Source organism: Vitis vinifera, chromosome 7, assembly GCF_030704535.1.
Source record: "Vitis vinifera cultivar Pinot Noir 40024 chromosome 7, ASM3070453v1".
Classification (NCBI taxonomy): domain Eukaryota; kingdom Viridiplantae; phylum Streptophyta; class Magnoliopsida; order Vitales; family Vitaceae; genus Vitis; species Vitis vinifera.
Genome location: NC_081811.1, coordinates 2075958 through 2096460, shown reverse-complemented (window position 1 = coordinate 2096460; position 20503 = coordinate 2075958). Strand labels below are relative to the sequence as shown.

The 20503-nt window shown below is 33.0% G+C and overlaps 1 protein-coding gene across 1 annotated transcript; it reads right to left on the bottom strand.

Annotated features, from left to right (window-relative positions):
• Positions 1 to 6142: 6142 nt before the first annotated feature.
• Positions 6143 to 18871, bottom strand: LOC100245854 (mitochondrial Rho GTPase 2). Its single transcript, XM_002275398.5, has 14 exons — positions 18264 to 18871; positions 17780 to 17909; positions 17535 to 17684; positions 16932 to 17108; positions 16552 to 16803; positions 16000 to 16068; positions 11738 to 11793; positions 9450 to 9531; positions 8601 to 8812; positions 8086 to 8155; positions 7723 to 7835; positions 7056 to 7206; positions 6691 to 6877; positions 6143 to 6529 (listed from the first exon to the last, which is right to left on the bottom strand). The coding sequence occupies exons 1-14, from the start codon at positions 18458 to 18460 to the stop codon at positions 6456 to 6458; spliced, it is 1920 nt and encodes a 639-aa protein (XP_002275434.1). The 5' UTR covers positions 18461 to 18871; the 3' UTR covers positions 6143 to 6455.
• Between the last annotated feature and the right edge of the window lie 1632 nt (positions 18872 to 20503).

The following is a 20503-nucleotide window of genomic DNA, read 5'->3' as shown; positions in this document are numbered from 1 at the left end:
AAACCCCCCTAACAACATGGTGTTATAAGCATTTTTTCTTCTTGTGAGGATCTTTCCAAACGTGTTACAAACACCTGTTATCTGGATAATAATTGACTTTGTTTTTTTATATATATGGTTGACCAAGTCATACTCATAGGTAGTTGATTGCTCCCACTGCAGCCATAGTGGGTGTGTTGTGGACAGATTCAACCCTGCCCCCAGGAAATATTGCATGAAGATGGATATGCATCAAAATCCTTTTCCAATATGGTCCACCAATGGCTTACTCTAGATGAGTCTTTTAGGCAAGTGATTTGAAACTACACTAGGGCAACTTCATATATAAATATATGTGTGGGTGTGTGTGCGCGCTTTTTTACTTCCTAGTCATTAGTCCACTGTTCAGAGCAATGAATCCATGGAATCCACTAGAGCTGAAAATGGTTAATTTCCATTGACAAAGTCCAAAGACAGTGGGAAGAGGAGGAGGAGGTGGTGGTGGTTGCTACATTGTTGAAGAAGGAGGTGATTACATGATAATGCAGTGCACGTATGAAAGCATGGTTGGCTCTCCATGAGAAAAAGAAAAAGGAAAAAGCTAGTCTTTGTTGGGTCTACCTCTAACCCATATGCCTTATAACTCCCTCTCCCCCCCAATGAAAGGTCAATGGCAATTCCTCACAAACCTCCACAACCCCCCCAACCGCACCACTGTGTCCATTCAACCTTGGACACCAATATATGAAAAGGGACACTTCATATATATATATACATACATATTGACTTACTCCTATCTTTTCAGCTGAGTCATAAATAGAGTTGTGAGAGATGTGTGGTTGTGTCCATATGTGGATGACAACCCCCCATTGCACCTGAGAAATGCAGCAGTCCACGAAACACAAACAAAAAAATGTTCATTTAGTGTTAATATGTATAAAAAGAAGGGCTAGATATGAGACATGAGACATGGGACATGTGTCTTTTGTGGTTAGCCTCAAAATGGAGCCCAACCCCACCAGTTTTTTTCTGGTCTTCCACTCATGGTACCTTCATTTCTTCTTACGTGTTCAGCCTCATTGCCCCCCACATCTCTCCATCGGACCCCTACTGCATTCCTAATGTATTGGACATCCATGTCATCACCCTAATCCATTTTCTCTTTCCCTAGTCCATTCATGGGTCAATATCAATTGTATGTGAAAAGCAATGTGAAGTTTCAGGGTTTAGTTCTTCTGATGACCAATCTTGGGGTTACTAATAAAATAGAAGAAGCTCAAAATGGCCTTAGATTATGACTTTTGCAATGTTAGTTAAAAATCCATTATATGATTTTGATTGAAGAAACCTTTAGGTTATATTCGGCTCTCAAAGTATGAAGAAAAAATAAATAAATTGTAAAGGAAAATGATTTTCTTAAATTTTATTTTATAATAAAAAATATAAAAATTTACATATTTTTAATTATTTAATTTTTTTTATATAAAAGAGTTAATATAAATAAAATTAGTTTAAAATAACATATAAAAATAATTGACTTTAAATATATTTTCTTGTTAATAAAATAAAAGAATTTTCTTGTTGGTATTGGCTCGTGTTTTTCCTCAAATTTTCTTAAAAATAAGTGTATCCTTAGGAAATGTCATGAAGAAGATAAGAACATAAACCCTTTTAAGGGCCCATGAAAGGGCTAGTTTATTCTCATCCATGACATAGTCTTTTGCTAGCATTTTTACAATGTGGATGATTCCTTGACGGTGCTTTGGAAGACATGTAAAGGGTCTTTGATGGCTGAGAATTTTCTCATAAATCTACATACACTAGCATGCCATAAACATAAACTTTTTACCAAATAAAAGGCACTTATAAAGTTTACTATTAAATAACATGAGGTCATAGTCTACCAAGAAAAAATAAACACTATCCTCCTCTTTAAAGTTGTCATCTTTCACAAAAGCAAAAGTAAAGAATAGAAGTTTGAAAAAGATAGAAAAGAAAATAACTAAAGGTTAAAGGTCCGTCTTTTAACTTATAGATTATCATCTTTTAACTTATAGATTATCAAGCTGGTTTAATATAGTATCAAAAATTTCAGTAGTCTTCAATTCAAGTCTACATATATATTCAACTTTAAAAGTGGTTTTGATTTATGCATTATCTATATTAAATAAAGAATCGATTAAAACCCTTAAATTAGACATCAAGTCAATTTTTATTTGGACTGTTAAAAATATTTAATAAAATCTAAATCATTGATATATATATAAAAAAAATAGGATCAAGATACAAAATAATAAGACTTAAATATGCATGTGATGTGACGGGATTGTTCGTGTTTTTTTAATAGGTATTGATTATATATTATAATTGAATTTAACTAGAGATTTTCAAAACATGTATTGTTTGAGACAATGGATTAACAATGTATAGAAGTTTCTATACACTCTTGGTTTGAAATTGGTTAAGCCATCTTTTACTATTATTGGAAGTTGTGGTCCAAGGGCTTTGGGAGGTGAGTGGACTTGGCAAAGTGAAAAATAATTGAAAAGAGAGGGAGCAAGTGGTGGGGGGGAGGATATGGAATCAGAGGGAGGATCCAGGATAGGGTACCCCACATTGGGAGACCTTCTTCTTCCTATGAGGATTCATTCAGGATACTGAAAATCTAGGGTTTTGCTGTTGGGAATCATGAGATTCTTGCTTCTTTCAATTTTCAATTACATTTGGGTGAATTATAGGCTTTTGGGTGTGTCTTCAAGTTGATGATTAGAAATGGCCCACCCTGTAAATGATGATTGCTCTGAATCCTAACCGTCCAATGCCAATGCTTCTCTATTTACCAAACTGATTGCTATGTTGTACCATTTGGACCCTGCCTTTTTTCTGACTTTTTTTCTTTTCCATTTTTTTTTCCTTGAATGTTGCTAACCCAAATGGTGGGGCCAATTCAGGTTTGAAATCACAATAATTATGGTAATAGTTTAAAAAAAATAAATGATGACCCCTTTGAATAAGATAAGTGGAAAGAGTTGCATGATCTATAAATGTTAGACTATGATTGGCCCATGGAAATTTTCATTTAAAAAAAGTTTGGGAGAAAGAAATAGAAAACCTTTTTTGCCATATGGAATCATGTATCATAAATTTATTTTCTCATCTATTTTTTTTTTAAATTTTTATATTACTCATTTTGCAAAATTAAAACTTTTGATTAAAAAAAATTAGCTTTATAGTTTAAAAATAAAGAACTAAAAAAATATGTATGGAATATGTCATACAATAATACTAATATATGTTTTATTCAATAAAATGTTTAACATAAATAAATTGTTTATATATTTTAAAAATATAATAGAATGTTTTTATTTATAAATTTTAAGTATTCTAGTCATAAATGTTATTAACAAGGAAATAAAAAAATTACTAAATTATAAATTATAGAACAATTTCCAAATAATATTAAAAATAATAAAGATTTGTTATTTTTTTAATAGAAAATATTGGAATGTAATATAATGTTTATTTTAATCAAATATAGAGTATTAAAATGTAATTAATTTATTTCATTTTAAAAAAAAATTAAGCTATTTTATTAGATGTTATATCTTATGTATTTCTATCCTCCCTCACTAATCAAATGTACTCTAAGAATTTTTCTAACCTAAATAAAATCTTTAAAAAATTATTGTTAAAGTTTGGTCCCGTATTGGAAAGTAAGCATGAATTATTTAACATCGCATGCCCAACCAGAGTATTACTCGATACTTTAAGTTTCATTCATTTAGTATATAAATTAAGTCATCTTATTATTTTATGCTTATTTTTGTCTCATTTATTTATACATTAATCGTCTATATTTATACATTTATTCTACGATTTAAATTTTATCATACAATTCAATTGTTCAGATCACATGTTAAGTATAATCTTGAATCGACATCATAACATTTGTCTTATTATTTCCTAATACAACTACACCCTCTTATTCTTTTTGTTGTTGCAAAAATGTGATTATAATGTATTTAATCAAGAACATGATACACTTTCTATAACATTTCTCCCTAGATTTGGAACTGAAGACCTCTTTTTTATTAAGGTCCATTTACATTCCCTCGTTGGATGATTTAAATCTCATCATACATATTCAACGGTCTGGATTTGAATTTCAATAGGTACGATTAGAGTACGTCAACATTTTTATTTTGATTATGAGAGACCACCAACAGTACAGAATGAGGAGAATCTAAGAAACATTTAACTTCAATGTTAAGTGACATAATGGCTGTCCAAAAGACAGCACCACCTGGTGATTGTGCTGAAAAGTATAAGCAGAGCTAGCACCAAGGCATGCACTATGGGTTGAAATTAAATTTTATGGACATATTATGTCTCTTTCAGGGGATTCCTTCTGGAGCCTTGCAATGTAGCAGAGGTGTGGTCACAAGGCCTGTCTGAAGCTGTGACTCCCACCACCAAGTCCTTTGACTTTATTTTTTCCCCAAGAAAAGGAAGGATAAACAATAATATAAATTTCTCACATGTGTGTGTGATGAGGCAAGTTGGGTGTGGCTGGGCGGTGGGCAGAGGGAGAGGGACTTGACTATGGGAGATTGTTTCTTGGGAGTGATGGATATGAATCAGAATTCAGAATTCAGAAGAGATCTTCTTCTAACCCTTTATTCACCATTCTGATCTCCCCTAGATCCTCCTAACCTATTTCACATCAACAGGTTCTGCAAATTTGAGATTTGCCCCCTTTCTTTGTCATCTTTCCAACTATAAACTTTTCACTGTTCTTCCACTCTCTCACACTCCTAACAGTAAGGGTATATGTTTGGTTTCACCATCTTTCTTCATCTTTTTTCTTAAACAATTTTTTCCTTTCTTGGCTTCCTTTTTTATTTATCCTTTCCTTAGCATACACTATGCTTACTTCTGGGATATCTTTAAGAAAAGAAAATTAATATTAAGAATAACATAGAAAATTTAGAGGAAAAAAATATTAAGGATGCTAAAAGATTTAATTCTATATTTTTCTTAGATAAAAAGGAGAGAATTTATTTTTTTTCTCCCAAATTTTCCGTATACAATCAAAATAAGAAACAAGATTTAAAAATTTTCCTTATATTTTTTTCTTTGTAATTTTTTCCTCCGACTTTTGGAATGTAAACATAATAATAGAGGGAAAAAAAGGTTTAAAAAAATTTAGAAATTTTTTCTCTTATTTGTTTTTCCATAAAAAGGTTGAGGGTATTTGATTCTTAGAAAATTTAAGGCAAAATAAGAAGAAAAAAAAAAAAGAAAGAAAACGACTTTTCTTATCACTTTAAATATAACCAAAAAGGAAAGTATCCAAATTTTTTTTCTCTTTTCTCATGACATTTATACCCCCAGTGGTCATAAAATAATATTTGAGGGCACGAAGTCACAATATGCCCAAAATAACCCGCACTTAACTCATATACAAGAGCAGGAAATTTTTGATATTTTAAAATATCAGATTTATCCTTATCTTCAATAAAAATATTCTAAAAATATAAGTTTCGAACTAGGCAGCTACTTCAACTGCGAAATGGACACCTTGAAAACCCATCCAGGGGAAGAATTGAAGTTAGAATTTACAACCACTTTTCTTTGCTTTTAACACCACAAATAAATCCATTTTCAAAAAATAATTTTTTAATGTTTCTAAAACGACCTTTGATTGAGAACTTGAGATGTTCTCAGACATATTTTTGTATTTTTAAATGTAGTTTTTTATATTCATTAAATAATTTTTTAAAATAATCCTTAGAAAAATGAAAACAACCCAAAATAATTAAAACATATTCTCAAAAAATATCCTATTTTCAGGATAAATTCTTAAAAAAAAAAACCATTTTCTATCAAAAAAAATTACCAATCGAATTTTCTGAGTATAGGAAACAGTTTTTTTGTTTTTAAGAAGCTCTGGCAAATGCTTTTGTTTTGCAGAAAAGCACTAACAAAATGGCAAACAAAGAATAGCCCTAGAGATAAGCCCTAGTGAACCATCACAACTCTACAACTTAGCTTGCTCTTGTTTGGCTGAAAAGAAAGCCTCATATGGCTTGACCTACAGACACGGAAAAATTTTCTGTTTCCAAATTCACTCAGCAATCTTTACAAAATGAAATGCTTGATCTGACAGAAATAATAAATGACCTGGTAGATTTAAGAACAAAAATCCATTGGCATGACAGCCAGCATGAAAAGGATTCTACCACTCTATAAAGGTACAAACGAGAGGTTTATAGGGGAGATGATGTTAATTTGAACTAGAATAGACCATTGATGATGGAAAATGGTAAGATTGGCATGGAAGAGAATTGCAAATACTCTACAATTTCATATCTAGAGAATGGCAAACAAGGTCAAGGAGTGAACAGAGAGAAGTGTCTAGAGAAAATCTACTAATTTATTTAAGTTGCGATTGATTTATGGGCAGATCTTGATACCTAACTGGAGGTATTCTTCCTTGCAGCATAGGTACGATAAGCAGCCAGTCCAACAACTGCAATGGCGGCCCCAACTGCAGTTATGAAATGAAACTTAGTCAAGATTTATGTGTGTATGCAGTAGAAAGATGAGTGTGTGTATGTGCGCATGAGGAAAGAGAGATGGAGAAACCAGCTGCAGTAATTCTGGAAACTTAAATTGCTTCCCTGCATTGAAAGACAACAAAAAATATACCCGAAAATAACATGAGAGAGTGATTAACAAGCTGGCGGTATTGCTTGTGTTTTCTCCCAGTTTGTGTCTCAGGAATGCTTAAATGAGGGTGTTCAGCAGCACGTATAATTCTACAGAATAAATTATTCAGGTCTCCCGACTTCACACTGACAGGAATAGGTGACTCTATTCCCATCTCCTGACAAACCTGGAACAGATGAGTAGAAAATTGAAGAAGAAGAAGAACATGAAGAAAGAAATCAATGTTTGTTCTCCATCAAACAAAAGATAAGTGAAATTGAAAATTTGAAGAAGTGATCATTATCCAGTGCTTATATACAGATGTGGGAACATAAAGATGAGGAAGCAGATGACAAAGTATTTACCTTTGCTGAATCTTGTGCCGCCATCGGAAATGGATCAAGGTCGTACTTAGCTGCAACAAGAAGGCATGGGACCCCAAACCCGGTCTCTTCTCCTTGCCTGGCAACTTCTACAAGCAGTTCTGTTGCTCTTCTCCATGAAAGTTCATCTGAACTGAAAATGGAATACAAAATTTGCAGTATTAGACCTTGAAGTTTGAAAGGAATTAAAACAATAACAAATAGCCAATTTGACAAGTTGGAAAATACTGTGACTAACATAGTCTGCAAGTGAACTTATGTTGAACTGCCAAATGCCCTTAACTGGATTTCAACTTCCAAGGAACCTTAAATATCTAAATTACAAGGGACTGTTTTGGAAATCCAAAACCAAAGGGGGATAATCTGACCATGTTTAGGTAGCTATGGGACCCTATCTGGTCAGCATCAGAATATTCCCACAGGCTTCTACACAGTAGGTGAATGAAGCATATAATAGAGCTCATAAAAATGCTGATTAAACAAGTTGGGGCTTATCATTGACGGAAATTTGTTGCAAGTATATGTACCATAATCACCATATTACAAATTTTAAATCTAACCATAGTAGAACACAGATTCTGATCGTCTTTTGGAGAAATGTGATCATCTAGTAGTTAAGTCTAATAAAATATAGAAGCATGGTACTTACCTGTCATAGACAAATATTGCTGCATCACAGGCTGCCAAAGATTGCTTATTAGAAAGAAATTTTTTAAATCTATCTTCTGGGATTTCTCGCAATATAAGAGTCTTCCTAGTTCCCTGGAAAGGAAGCCAGATATCACAAACATGGCCTTGGTACAGATGAATGATTATTTCATCTCTTGTAGATGTCAGAATGCAAATGATATAATAGAAAATGCAGTGGGAAGGTTCATTTTCCAACAAGCCCAGCCATTACTCAGTATTTGTTGCCACATGATGTGACAAGAGATGTGCATGAAGCAAAAGAGAGTGGTGATATTTTCTACAAATTACCAAAGCACACAAAATTTCTACTGGTGGTGCTCACCTGAAGCTCATCAATACCATTTGTTGCATAACGTTCATCAACTGTTGAAGTATAATTGCCTGAGAAAGGCCTGTAGTTGGAATTGGCAACAACACATTCCATATTGCTTAGAAGAAAGAAGACAGAAAAATGAAAAGACATCATTGAGTAAACTGACTATTAAAACAAGAAATAGTGGTAAACATGATGAATTTCATAAATTAAATAACAAGAAGCCAATTGAGTTAATTAATGCCCTGCTTCGTGCACCTTTTTGACTTTCTCAAAGCTTTTCTTAACTGTTAAAGAACTTTACAGCTGGTTACACGCTGAAGCACATTAAGATAGAAGAGGTTTAAGGTCTAAAAGCTTTACATAAGAGCTTTAGGGAGTTGGAATTTACATTTTTTTTTTCATATTAAATACAAACCTCTCCTCTAAATAAATCTTTTAAAAAAAATGTTTTAATTAGAGACTGCAGCTGCAGCAAACAGCCCTAAGCTACTTTGACCTAGCTCAAGGTTCAGAAGTTGCACCTTCCTAAAAAGGAGGTCAGCAATGAAGACTTTCCCGCATTTTTGGGTCCAAAAACAACACATTGAAAAACATTTCTTTCTGTTTGTCGTTTCTTTCGATCTAACGATCTTCTCCGAGTAGCACGAAGTGCTGAAGACGGATCACCAGCATATCCAATGTATATCAAATTAGCCAAGCTACTTGCTGGGTCCAATAGGGTCATAAGGGCCCACTGCAACCATGTTTATCATAGAGACAATTAACAAACAGCTGAAGAAGAAAAAATGGTTGGAGAAAAATTATCAACCAATGGAAGCCTAATATGAAGAATGATTGGATTGTCATTTAACATAGATTGAAACACTAGCAAATCAAAATATAAGTAGGAAAACATGAACAAATAGAAATAAGCCCTTCAATCCAACAGTAACAGTAAAATAACAACAGAAAGACTTCCTCCCCTCACCACAGACTCTAAAAATGACCACTAAATCTTGTGATGGAATATAAGAACTAGCAGAAGTAATTTATTCTCCAGTCCACAGCCAAAGGAAAACTGAAGAGCAACTTCCCTTGAACAGCCTCTTCTTGGCTGGTTCTTGTTAAGAGACAGTAGTGCAACAAAGAGCCCACTTACAAACTATTTTGCCTTTACAAAATGAATCGAAGATGCCAAAACATTATCCCTTTTGTCCAAAATGTTACCACAAGTTGAATATATTGTAGAACTATAACCACATTTGGAAAATATGCAGAAGCACTAAGAATTATAAAAATTGATTTTAATAAGATATAGTGAAACGTATAGAAATGTGCCATGGTCACACATGTTGGTGAAAAATGCAAGGAAAGATAGATAGCATAAACACCTCAGAAAGAAACCCATTAAGTGATAAAGCCCCCATTGCTGTTCTCTCTGCAGCATCCCTGTATGGAGCTTCGTGCCAAGGACTGAAATTCAAACATAAACAGCACATCTGAGACAAGCATTCTGAAGAAAAAAAGTCAGAATTCGAGAATGCGAAAAAATTATTGAATTAAAAAAAGATCACATATTGGAAGTCATTAATCAATATTGGCAGGCATATAAACTGAGTCGTATTAGTACTATGAAAAAGCAACTTGCCAACATATAAATGTAAGCATCGAACTAAGAGACTATCAAAAATAATTTGTTGAAGGAAATATTACTACTATTTGAAGTTCAAGTCCCAGCTACAGGGGCTTGGAATACAAATCTTGTTCCAATACACCAGATAAAAACTACTATTTCTTTAATGAAAACATGAAACTTTTAGATCGCTTGTCAAAGAATTTATCTGAGGAAGAAATATTTCTGTTGTTATGGCTGAAAAATGCATTTATTCCCTCAACAGTTGCATGAACAAATTGTAGTCCTATTTAAGAGGTTGGATGCTGATGGGGAGGATAGGATGCTGTGGAGAGGGACGAAAAATGAGATTTTCACTGCAAAATCTCTCTACAAGTCTCTTGATCATAGCTGTGCAGTCTCGTTTCCGGGTAATATTATTTGGAGTCCGTATGTTCCTTCAAAGGTGAGTTTTTTTGCTTGGGAAGCTTCTTGGGAGAAGGTCCTTACTCAAGATCAGCTTAAGAGGAGGGGCTGGATTCTAGCCAATAGATGTTGCTTGTGTTGCGTTGAAGAGGAAACGATAAATCATATCCTTGTTCATTGTTCTAAGACGAAGATTTTGTGGGATCTTATGTTTTCTCTTTTTGGGGTCAATTGGGTGTTGCCGTTTTCGGTGAGAGACACTCTATTAAGTTGGTATGTCTCTTTTAAGGACAAGAATCATAGAAAGGTTTGGCGGGCAGCTCCTCTCTGCTTATTTTGGACAATTTGGAAGGAAAGAAATAGGATAGTCTTCGATAATGAGGCTTTGTCGACTCAAAGATTGAAAAACTCATTTGTTTGTAATCTCTTATCCTGGGCTAGTTGTAGGCCCTTTATCTTTGTTTAACTTTGTGGATTGGTTGGGTTCTTGTTGAGGGCCGGTGAGTACTTGTGTTTTTGTTGCTTGTTTTAGGTGTCTCTTGTATACTCCCTGTATGCTCTGGGATGCCTTTCAAGCTCCCTTTCTCTAATATATCTTTGTGCTTTTGCCTATCAAAAAAAAAAAAAAGCTTGGGTGGATGTAAATAAATTTAAATATTTACTAAATCCTAAAAAACTTGATTGAAATATTTCCATAAAAGAGAGAGAGTTTGGTCACCAACAAAGTAAATATCAATCTTCAGATTACTAGTTTTCCTCATCTTATTCCCCAATGTTACCGACTCACAGAAACATCAGAATAAGTCTGGGTAACTCCAACCAGAAATGGAAGTTGTGAAGATAAGAGAGCAGTGCATGTACAGTTCAGTTCCTAACTAAATCATCAACAAGTGTTCCCCTACTTTTACAAGTGGAATTTGAACAAAAAGCTAATTTAGAACTTTGGTTGCCTATATTTAGTGTTTAGAGAAATTTTCCTTTTTTGTGGGAACATGTAAGCATAGACATGAGGAAATAATTATAAAAAAAAAAAAAAGGTTGATTATCAATGAACCCAATTGCGCAAAAAATAATACAAAGTTGAAATTAATAACAAATATAAACCATTGCCCTAAGCACCTGCTTACAATAGCTAATGTTAATCTAGAGATTCAATGTCACAACAGGTCATTTCAATTCACCATAGTACATTACAACAAATGTGTCAAATAAATGGTTGAACAGATAATAAAGCTATATGAATGGTGTCAAACTGCACCCTAACATTTAGGGTTATTAGACATTTGGATTATTTTCTGAATGTGCAAAACAATTTGCACAAGAGAAAGCTTACCAACCCATATCATAGCATGAGAAACAGAATTAGAACCATTGAAATTCATAAGCAAACTACATAATTTTACATGCAAACAAACCAAAGAATTTTTCAGCCAGCATGTTCATTGTTTACTTACAACCACATGAAGCTTGTCAGAAAAGTAATGGTCCAAAATTCAACTGAATACAAGTATTAAAGTTATCCTCTCATTCAATGATGAAGGAAAAAAAATGGCATGAATAGTATGACATTAAATCAATAAGTCATGCAGTAAATAAAGAAAAAGATTAAATAGCAATGCTGATTAGAGAAACCACATTCACCTTTCTGGTGCAGTTGAAAATAGATCATCAAGATCATCATGCCGTAGGGCTCCATCCTAGTAAGAATGAAGGTTCACATAATAAGAAAGCATCACCATATTAGTCAGCATCGTAGGATACAGCAGCTTGGATTCAGAAGGAAATTTGCAACCATGCATGACAGATACACAATTGCTTCAACAAATTTAAAGTCATATTGTTATGGCGCAATGTGGAGGAATGGCTCTCTGAACATGCAAGGTATGATTATCCATCTTTTACTACTCAACCAAAAACAGGTCATGATAACAGCAAGAAACATGTTAACCACAAAGTACCAAACCAATTATAACCCATAGACCAATTGCTATGCACATGGAAAGGGTAAACAGAATAAGAAACTTAAATCAAACTCAGGAAACAAAATCTCAATCATAAGCTGGCTAAACTGTGGAAGAAAATATATAACTCTATTTACAAGCTGGACCTTGACTTTCAAAAACCCTTAGCTTCATCTGTTAAGCATATTAGTACTTGAAAAAGCAAATTCCTCACATGAAAGAAAGTCAGCTGATTATACTCCTTTTTATGAACGAAATGGTTCTGTAAGAGGGCAGTTGTACATTCCATGAAAAATGAAATCATTCTGCTCTGTTTTTACTTGGATGAAATAAGGTGATGTTTATGAAAAGAATAAGCACTAACAAGTGAAAAAATAAGTGGGTCTCATTTTTTAAGCATGTTTGATAACACAAATGAGGAGTTTTATTCAAAGTGCGGTGGAAAGAAGCCTTATATCAGGTTTCAAGGTTTGGAGAAATAGAGGGGAAGGGTTGAGGATTCCTTTTTTTTGGTTTATTGATGACATTTTGTTGTTTTGTGAAGCCAACCACAATCGATTGTTATATGTGAGGTGGACTCTCCTTCGTTTTGAGGCAGTGTTGGGATTGAAGATCAATTTGGAGAAAAGTGAGCTCATTCTAGTTGGGAGAGTGGGGGAATATTGAGAGTTTGACTCATTAATTGGGTTGTAAGGTGGGAAGTCTTCCCTCAAAGTATTTAGGCTTATCTTTGGGTGCCTCTTTCAAATCCATCTCAGTGTGGTCCTTAGTTGAGGAGAGATTCAAAAGCAAGTTGGCTTCTTGGAAAGGATAGCACAACTTCGGAGGAAGTAAAAAACACTCCCTCATGTTTGTCAATCTATTTCTTATCCATTTTTTATATTCCCAAAATGAGATTAGAGAAGGTCCAAAGGGGCTTTCTTCAGGTGTAGGCCTTTTAGATTCTTCAATCCACCTAATAGGTTAGGGAATTGTCTGCTCAATAAGGATTTTAGTGGCTTAGGTATTATGACTTTTGGACCTTCTAACAAGGTCTTTTTGGAAAGCGGCTCTGTAGATTTGCAAATGAATGGTATAATTTTTGGAGAACAGTGATTGTAGATAAGTAAGGCAAAATGGAAGAAGGTTGGTGTTTTAGAGAGAGGAGATGTTTATGGGTCAAGTTTGTGGAAAATCATAAGGAATAGTGGATTCTTTGTTGTAGCTGCTGAGTCCTCTATCTGTAGTTAATGGGTTTGAACTTTGAAGGATAAGCTGGTGTGGAAATTAACCAAGAAGGGCTCTCTCTTTGTTGGATCCTACTACAAAATTTTTTAATGTGAGGGAATCTTCTTTGTTTCCAGCTAAGGCAGTTTGAAGTTCCAAGGCACCATTTAAGGTTAGTTTCTTCAGGCAGCATGGAAGAAAATTCTCACAACTAACAAACTTATGAAGAGAGGTTGGACCTTCATCGATTGTGGTTGCCTATGCAAGCAAGTTGGAATCTTGTTGATTGTTATTGCCTTTGCAAGCAAGCAGCTAAGTTGGCTGCCCATATTCTGATCCATTGTTAGTGGGTCTAGTCTTTAGTCTTTGGTTTTCTTGTGATTTGAAGTTGCTTAGGTGGTGCCTCAATCAGTTAAGGAGGTTTTACAAAGTTGGTTAGGTGCTTTTGATGGATCCATCCGTAAAATAATTTGGGGATTAATCCCACTTTGTTTGTTTTGAAATACTTGAAAGAAGAAAAACTTTAAGGCCATGTTTGGTTGGCTGGATATGGCATAGGATAGGATAAGAGAGAGGATAACATATTATATCCCATGTTTGGTTAGTGATGGGAAAAGATAAGTTATACCATCACTTATCCCATTCTATGTTCAACCAAACATGAGATAAAATAAGTGGTAGAATATATTATCCACCCTCTTTTTTATATCCTTTCTACATAGAATATGTTAAAATATGGGATATACATATCTCATGTATCATAAATTTATTTATTTTATCAATCTTTTATTTTTTATATTAATTATTTTACAAAATAATTTTTTTTCATCATAAAATTAAATTTAAGGTAAAAAAATTACTTTATAAAATATATCATAAAACAATATTAATATATAATTATTTTATATATTATTTTTATATATTGAATAACATAAAATAAAAAAAAAATATTTATGAAGTTTAAATATCTAAATCATGAATATTTGTTAAATGTAAGAGAAATTTCATTTTTTTTAAATAGAAAATATTGAAATGCAATATAATTTTTATTTTAAACTTTGAAAAAATAATATATATATATATATATATATATATATATATATATATATATATATATATTTTCATTTTATAAACTAAATATAAGCATAACATAACATATCCCATTGGATATGCCACCTTAGGCTATCATGTCCATTGGATTTAATATCTAAGAATATCATATCTCATTGGAAATCATGTCCTAAGATATGTATTTCTTATCCAATGGAATATGATATCCTAGGATATACATATCTTATCCTATCCTATCCTGCCAACCAAATGTAACCTAAGATTCTTTGAAGGTTTGAGAAGTCAATTATGGCAGCAAAGTACTTTTTCCTTAAAACCTCGTTCTTTTGATCTAATAGGGAAGTAGGAACTATAAAACTCTCTATTATTGATTTAGTATACAAATTAGGAATGGGTTAGGATGTCAAGTGTTTTTTCTTCCTTGGGTGTATCTTGTATGCAACATGTGTGCTTGGTTCACTTCCTTTTTGGTAGGCACTTTCAATATAATCCTTCTTTGTTTTACCTATCAAATAATAATAACACAAATAAGTCGCCACTTAAATTTGAATTCCATTTAGCAACCACTTAATGTTATAAGTCAAAAGCATGATTAAACATTTGAACAGAACATATAAAGTGGTTTTTAAAATTTTACAACTTTTAATTCCTTTTTTTTTTTTTTTACCATTTAATTTAAATTCTTATTAATATTTAATCCTTCCTAAAATAAATTGCATTCAAAAAGAAACTCTTTCTACCTTATTAGTTTGTTCCTATTTTAATATTAACTAAATAAGTTTTAAATGTTTTCATGAGTTATTGGTGTTTTCATTTAGCATACACATACATGTACACACACACATAAAAGAAATTAAGAAATTGTGTTCCTAACCACATCAAAACTCTTCCGTATATTATGTCAAAATTAATATATTATAATAACAAGATTAACATATCATATAAATTATTGATTCAACACATTCAAACTTTAGTTTCCTTTTTTTTCTTTTCCTTGTGAAATAGTTGAGTTAAATTCAGCATTTAGGTTTCAAATGATACAAACAGACCTTTAAATTTAGCAAATTAGCACAATCAGTATTTGATACTTAGAATCAACATTCTTCAATATTAAATTTTTAGTTTTATCTAAAATCAACTAAGTTTTTGTAGTGAGGGGTAATGAATTTAACTTATTTTGATGTTTGTTAATGAAATAGGTTTCAATTATATTTTACAAATCAATATTTTATGTTTACATTAAAATATTCATTGCACATCATTGAAAGAGGTCTTGTTTTAAGTTTCCAAACTTTCTTAATGGGCACAACATGCAAGAAATTTTCACTTTTTTTAGATACATTCTGAAAATTCTCTTAATGCAATCCTATGAAGGATTTGAACTCTCCCAGATGAATTTTCAAACCATGGTCCCAGAAGGAATATGACTCAAGAACATTAATTAAAACAAACACAAACAGCAAAACAGGTACAGTCGCACAAATCAGTGAGAACACCAAGGAACTTTCTGCTACAACGTCTTGATAAGGAATAAACATAATGGTATGTATTTTAACTATGACATTCATGAATATAAAACCACCTAGGAACTTGAACAGTTATTGACACTGAGAATCTATCTATGACATCATCATAGATAAGGATATAGAAGAGATCAATGCATACATTATCAATGTCGAACAGATTGAAGACCCTCTTTAAGAACTCCAAAGATTCGCTTGTCAACTCCACACTCTGCAATGTGGCAATTAGAAGTAAGTCTTTCATATGAAAGAATTGTTGTTAGAGGTGGAATACAAAAAAACAAAAATGCACAACAGAAAACCAAAATAATGATAAGAATTGGAACAGGATTTGCAAGGCAGTTTGTCAACACAGTCTCAGTGGCATGAGCATAAGCTAGAAACCGGGTAAATTCAGCATAAATTTCATGCTTCCACTAACACATCACAATTGAGCAGACACAAGGCAACGCTTTAATTGAAATCAACATTCAGAACCAATAGACAGATGGTCCCTCCTTTCTAACCATGCTTTGAGCAACCTAAATGTACAATACCATGAATAGGATGCTTAGGATCTTGACTGTCAGAAATCCAAGACGATCAATCTCTTCCACTAAATAGAAAAAAGAACAGGGCAGAGCACAATAAAACGTAATAAAACCTTATGAAAAACAGGAGATCAAGATGGTATAATTTTAGCCAAGGGAAATACCTGATCAGGAGCTCGCTTGGCTGGAATGGGAAGAAAACTCCCACTCAGTTTAATAGCATCATCATATCCAAATTTCCTCAAGACAGTCCATGTTGTCTCAAGTCGCCCTTTTTCTATGAAAAGAGCATGGAGAAAAAGGAACCCAGACAAGGTAAGACCAAGGTGGTTGACTCCATCAGGCAACTTTTCTTGTACAACCCTCTTGACACCCACTATTTCAGCAGGTTGTAGTGGAGCATTGAAACACTGAACCTGTTTACCATCATTTCAGATGTTATGCATGGTAACTAAAAAATTAAATGCAACCCCCGAAAAATATTGAAAATTTTAAAACACCCAAAGTAATATGAAATACTATCATAAAACAGATTTAGAAATACCTGAAATTCATTCAGTTCTGCATCACTCAAAGCACCATCCATATCACGATCACAAAGGATAAATATCCTTTTTAGTGCCCTAATGCACCGGGGTTTTAAAGTCTGTGTCTCTTGATCAAACAATGGGGCCGTAGGATGAAGAACTGCTTTTTGAGCATAATAGAAGACATCAGGGACCTACAAACAAATAAGTTAACATCTTAAGCTTCTTATGTTCTAAATTCTGATAATTTGGGATTTAAATACAAGAACAATGATATGATATGCTACAGGGTTACCAAATAGTTTTAACTAATAATGAATTCATGAACCTTCTAAATTGACCTAGTCATGTGATTACTGAATTAAACACAAATCCATGATTCATAAACCATTGACCAATAGCTACCATTTTACAAAAACATATATTCAAACAACAATGAGATAGAAGCCAAATCATAAACTAATAACAGGTTTATATATGATTGAATATTGTCACTACGATGCAAATGTTGCCTAAATCCTTTAAGAATGTAAAAGGCTCGATCTGAAATATTTTAATAACACAGGTACATACCAATTTATGTCACTGAAAACAAAATCTGAAGCATTTTAATAATATACCTGAACCTGGGAAGCTGCGGAACATTCTATACAAGTCTCAATCTCCCTAAACTGTTGCATTATTGGAGACATCACCTGCTCCAAACTTATCCGTTGACGCTCATCTCGCAAATCTAGCTTGCAACCCACAACAATTACTGGTGCCCTCACCTAATCATTCATAACATAGGATGCAAGAAATTTATTTATGTCGATAAACGTGAATATTGGGGAAAACTTGTTAGTAAAAATCCGGAGTTATAAACCTCTAGCCGGCGAAGTTCATGGAGCCAGAAAGTGATAGGTCGAGAAAGGTTAGTATTATCGCAGGAATACGTTAGCACTACAGCATCAGCTCGCTTCAATTCTTCTGCCAGCTTAGCTCGATGCTCCAAGCTAAAACAAACAGCAACAGAAACAATAATAATAATAATCGAAATTTAAAGCAAATAGGCACCAAAAAAAAAATCAAGTTCCCGAAATTAAGTTCCATTGTTTTTAACGGAATAACTGAAATCAATAATAAGATTCAAAAATCAATCAAATTTATATAAATTTTTGAAAATTTACCTACGCTTTTATCATCTGCGTGGCTGCTGAGAAAACAGCAAAAGGGGAAAATATCTCCAGATCGAGTAAAAAAATCACACAACATAATATTCAAAATACTATTTCATTTAAAATTCCTCGATTTCTCAGCAACCAAACAGAGGAGAAATCAACGACAACACATTCAAATTCTCCAATGACCTTGATGAAGTATCGATGATCGTAACAGGAACGCGATCCGGATAGAAATCCGCGGGAAGGCGAGTCGGCGGCAAGACCGGCTGGACAGTCTCCGGGAAAGTCTCGGTGGCGGCCGTGGAAATCAAGCTCGATTTTCCGGTGCCGCGGTCTCCTACCACGACGACGCGAACACCAGTCCGACCGCTCACGCCGGCCATTGCAGCAGTGAGGAAGAGACGGAAGAATGTGGAGATGGTGCAGGGAATGGAAGGTGATCGGCTAATCCGAAACCCTAGATCTCACTCACTTGAGATCAAGTGGAGATTTGATAAGTAAATTAGCAGTTTCAGCTACGTTAGTTATAATAATGGCGGGTATACCTCTGGGGAATACTGCGAAACGCCTTGTTTGGCTGCCTCGAAAATTAATTCATTTTCCCAGAATATCAGTATATTTTTACCCATTTTCGCCGGCAATAGAGTATAAATAATAATTTTTTTATTTCCAAAAATGCAGGCATGTCATGCCCTAGCCTTTTTCTGAACGGTCACGTGTCAACAAAAGCTCCAAATCTAGTGCATGGAAAAGAAAAAGGAGGTTTCCTTTCTTCTTTCTCGTGAAAAAAGTAAGAAAAGAAAGCACAAACCCCGTATGCCATGACCATTCCTTCTTATTAATTATTCTCCAAACTCCAAAAATTTTATTTACCAAAGCATTAATATTACATTAAGTTATTAATTTAATCAAATGGGTGTTTAGTAAATCAACTTAATTACTCAATTTAAGTCATTAAATATGTTAGCTTAATGATATGATTTAAAGTTAAAAATAACTTTAAATAATAAGTAAAAATAATTAACTTAAGTTTACATTTCTATTTTATTTTTTTATCCTCATTTGTTTTACTTATCTCTATAATTTCTTTTGCTACTCTATTACTTCCACTGTTATTAGACTTATTTTGCCTTAATTATAATTTATAAAGATAAATATATTAATTTGATAATTTAAAATAAGTTTTATGTTAATTTTATCAAATAACTTTAATACTTAAAAGTAAAAATTAAGTAATAAGTTTTAAGTTAACAATTTAAGTATGCTTAAATTTAAAATCAACTTAAGTCATTAAGTAATAATTATTAAGTTTTACCAAACACCTCCCAAATTTTAAGTTATTAGGTAATTGATAGATTATGCTATTACAAGCTAATAAGATTTAATTCTATAGTTTTAAGGTTTATTATAAAAAATTCCTACAACATAATTGAAATTTGATTTGTCGTAAAGTCTAAGCTAGTCTTAACCGAGCGTATACACTTAAGAGAGGAAATAAATTGGATGTGGATCGATTTTAACTTATTTTAATAATTAAGGATGTAAGTCACAAATTAAGCAAAAATAATGACGATATAAAGTAGAAGAAAGTAGGAAAAAGACATGCAAATGGGGTTTTATAGTTGATCGGTGCAACCCTAACTTATGTTGATTGTACTTAAAATTAAAACCAAGTCAAGGGTTTCGCTAGTCTTCCAAGGTTTTAACCAAGCCTTATTCGCTTTTATACTTGGATTCCCGATTCCAATGGACCTTCCACAAGTTGCTCTCAAGACATGTCTTACTTTTGAACTCTCTTATAAGATTAAGGTTTAAAGATAACCAACACAACAAGATCCTACCATAGATTTTGGCTCAAACAAATACAAAGGAGGTTATGATTGAAAGGTGCATTAAAGTGTGTACAAATTAATAATAGTTATAATTAATGAACAATAAATGATATATTCTTTTAGCAATAAATGAAGTTTAAAGCACTTTTATATAGTTGTTGGACAAATTTTTCTCAATCGGTTCGCCAAGGGAATAGGTTGTTAAACTAGCCATTAGTGGCAAAAAGGTATAGCAAGTGATTGTTTGGAGCCAGAACCTTGACCAATATACCGATAGCTCAACCAATGGTTACGGTCAAAATCATGGCATACCACCATTCATCGACCTCGATAGGTACCCTTGTTTCTTTTACAATTTTAAGAAAATGCAAGCAGATCTAATCAACTACACTTCTCCTCACCCATTTGAAGATCATTTTCAATAATATTTTAGAACACTTTCGGTTTGAGTCTTTCTTCAAATTGATTTTCATTCAATTTATAAATAAGAAAAACCAATTTTTTTAAAAAAAAATTGGAATAATTTAGGTCCTTTAAAAGGGATGCGATGCAATGCAATTTGCTCCTAGTACACCGCTCAACCTTAAAGAATAT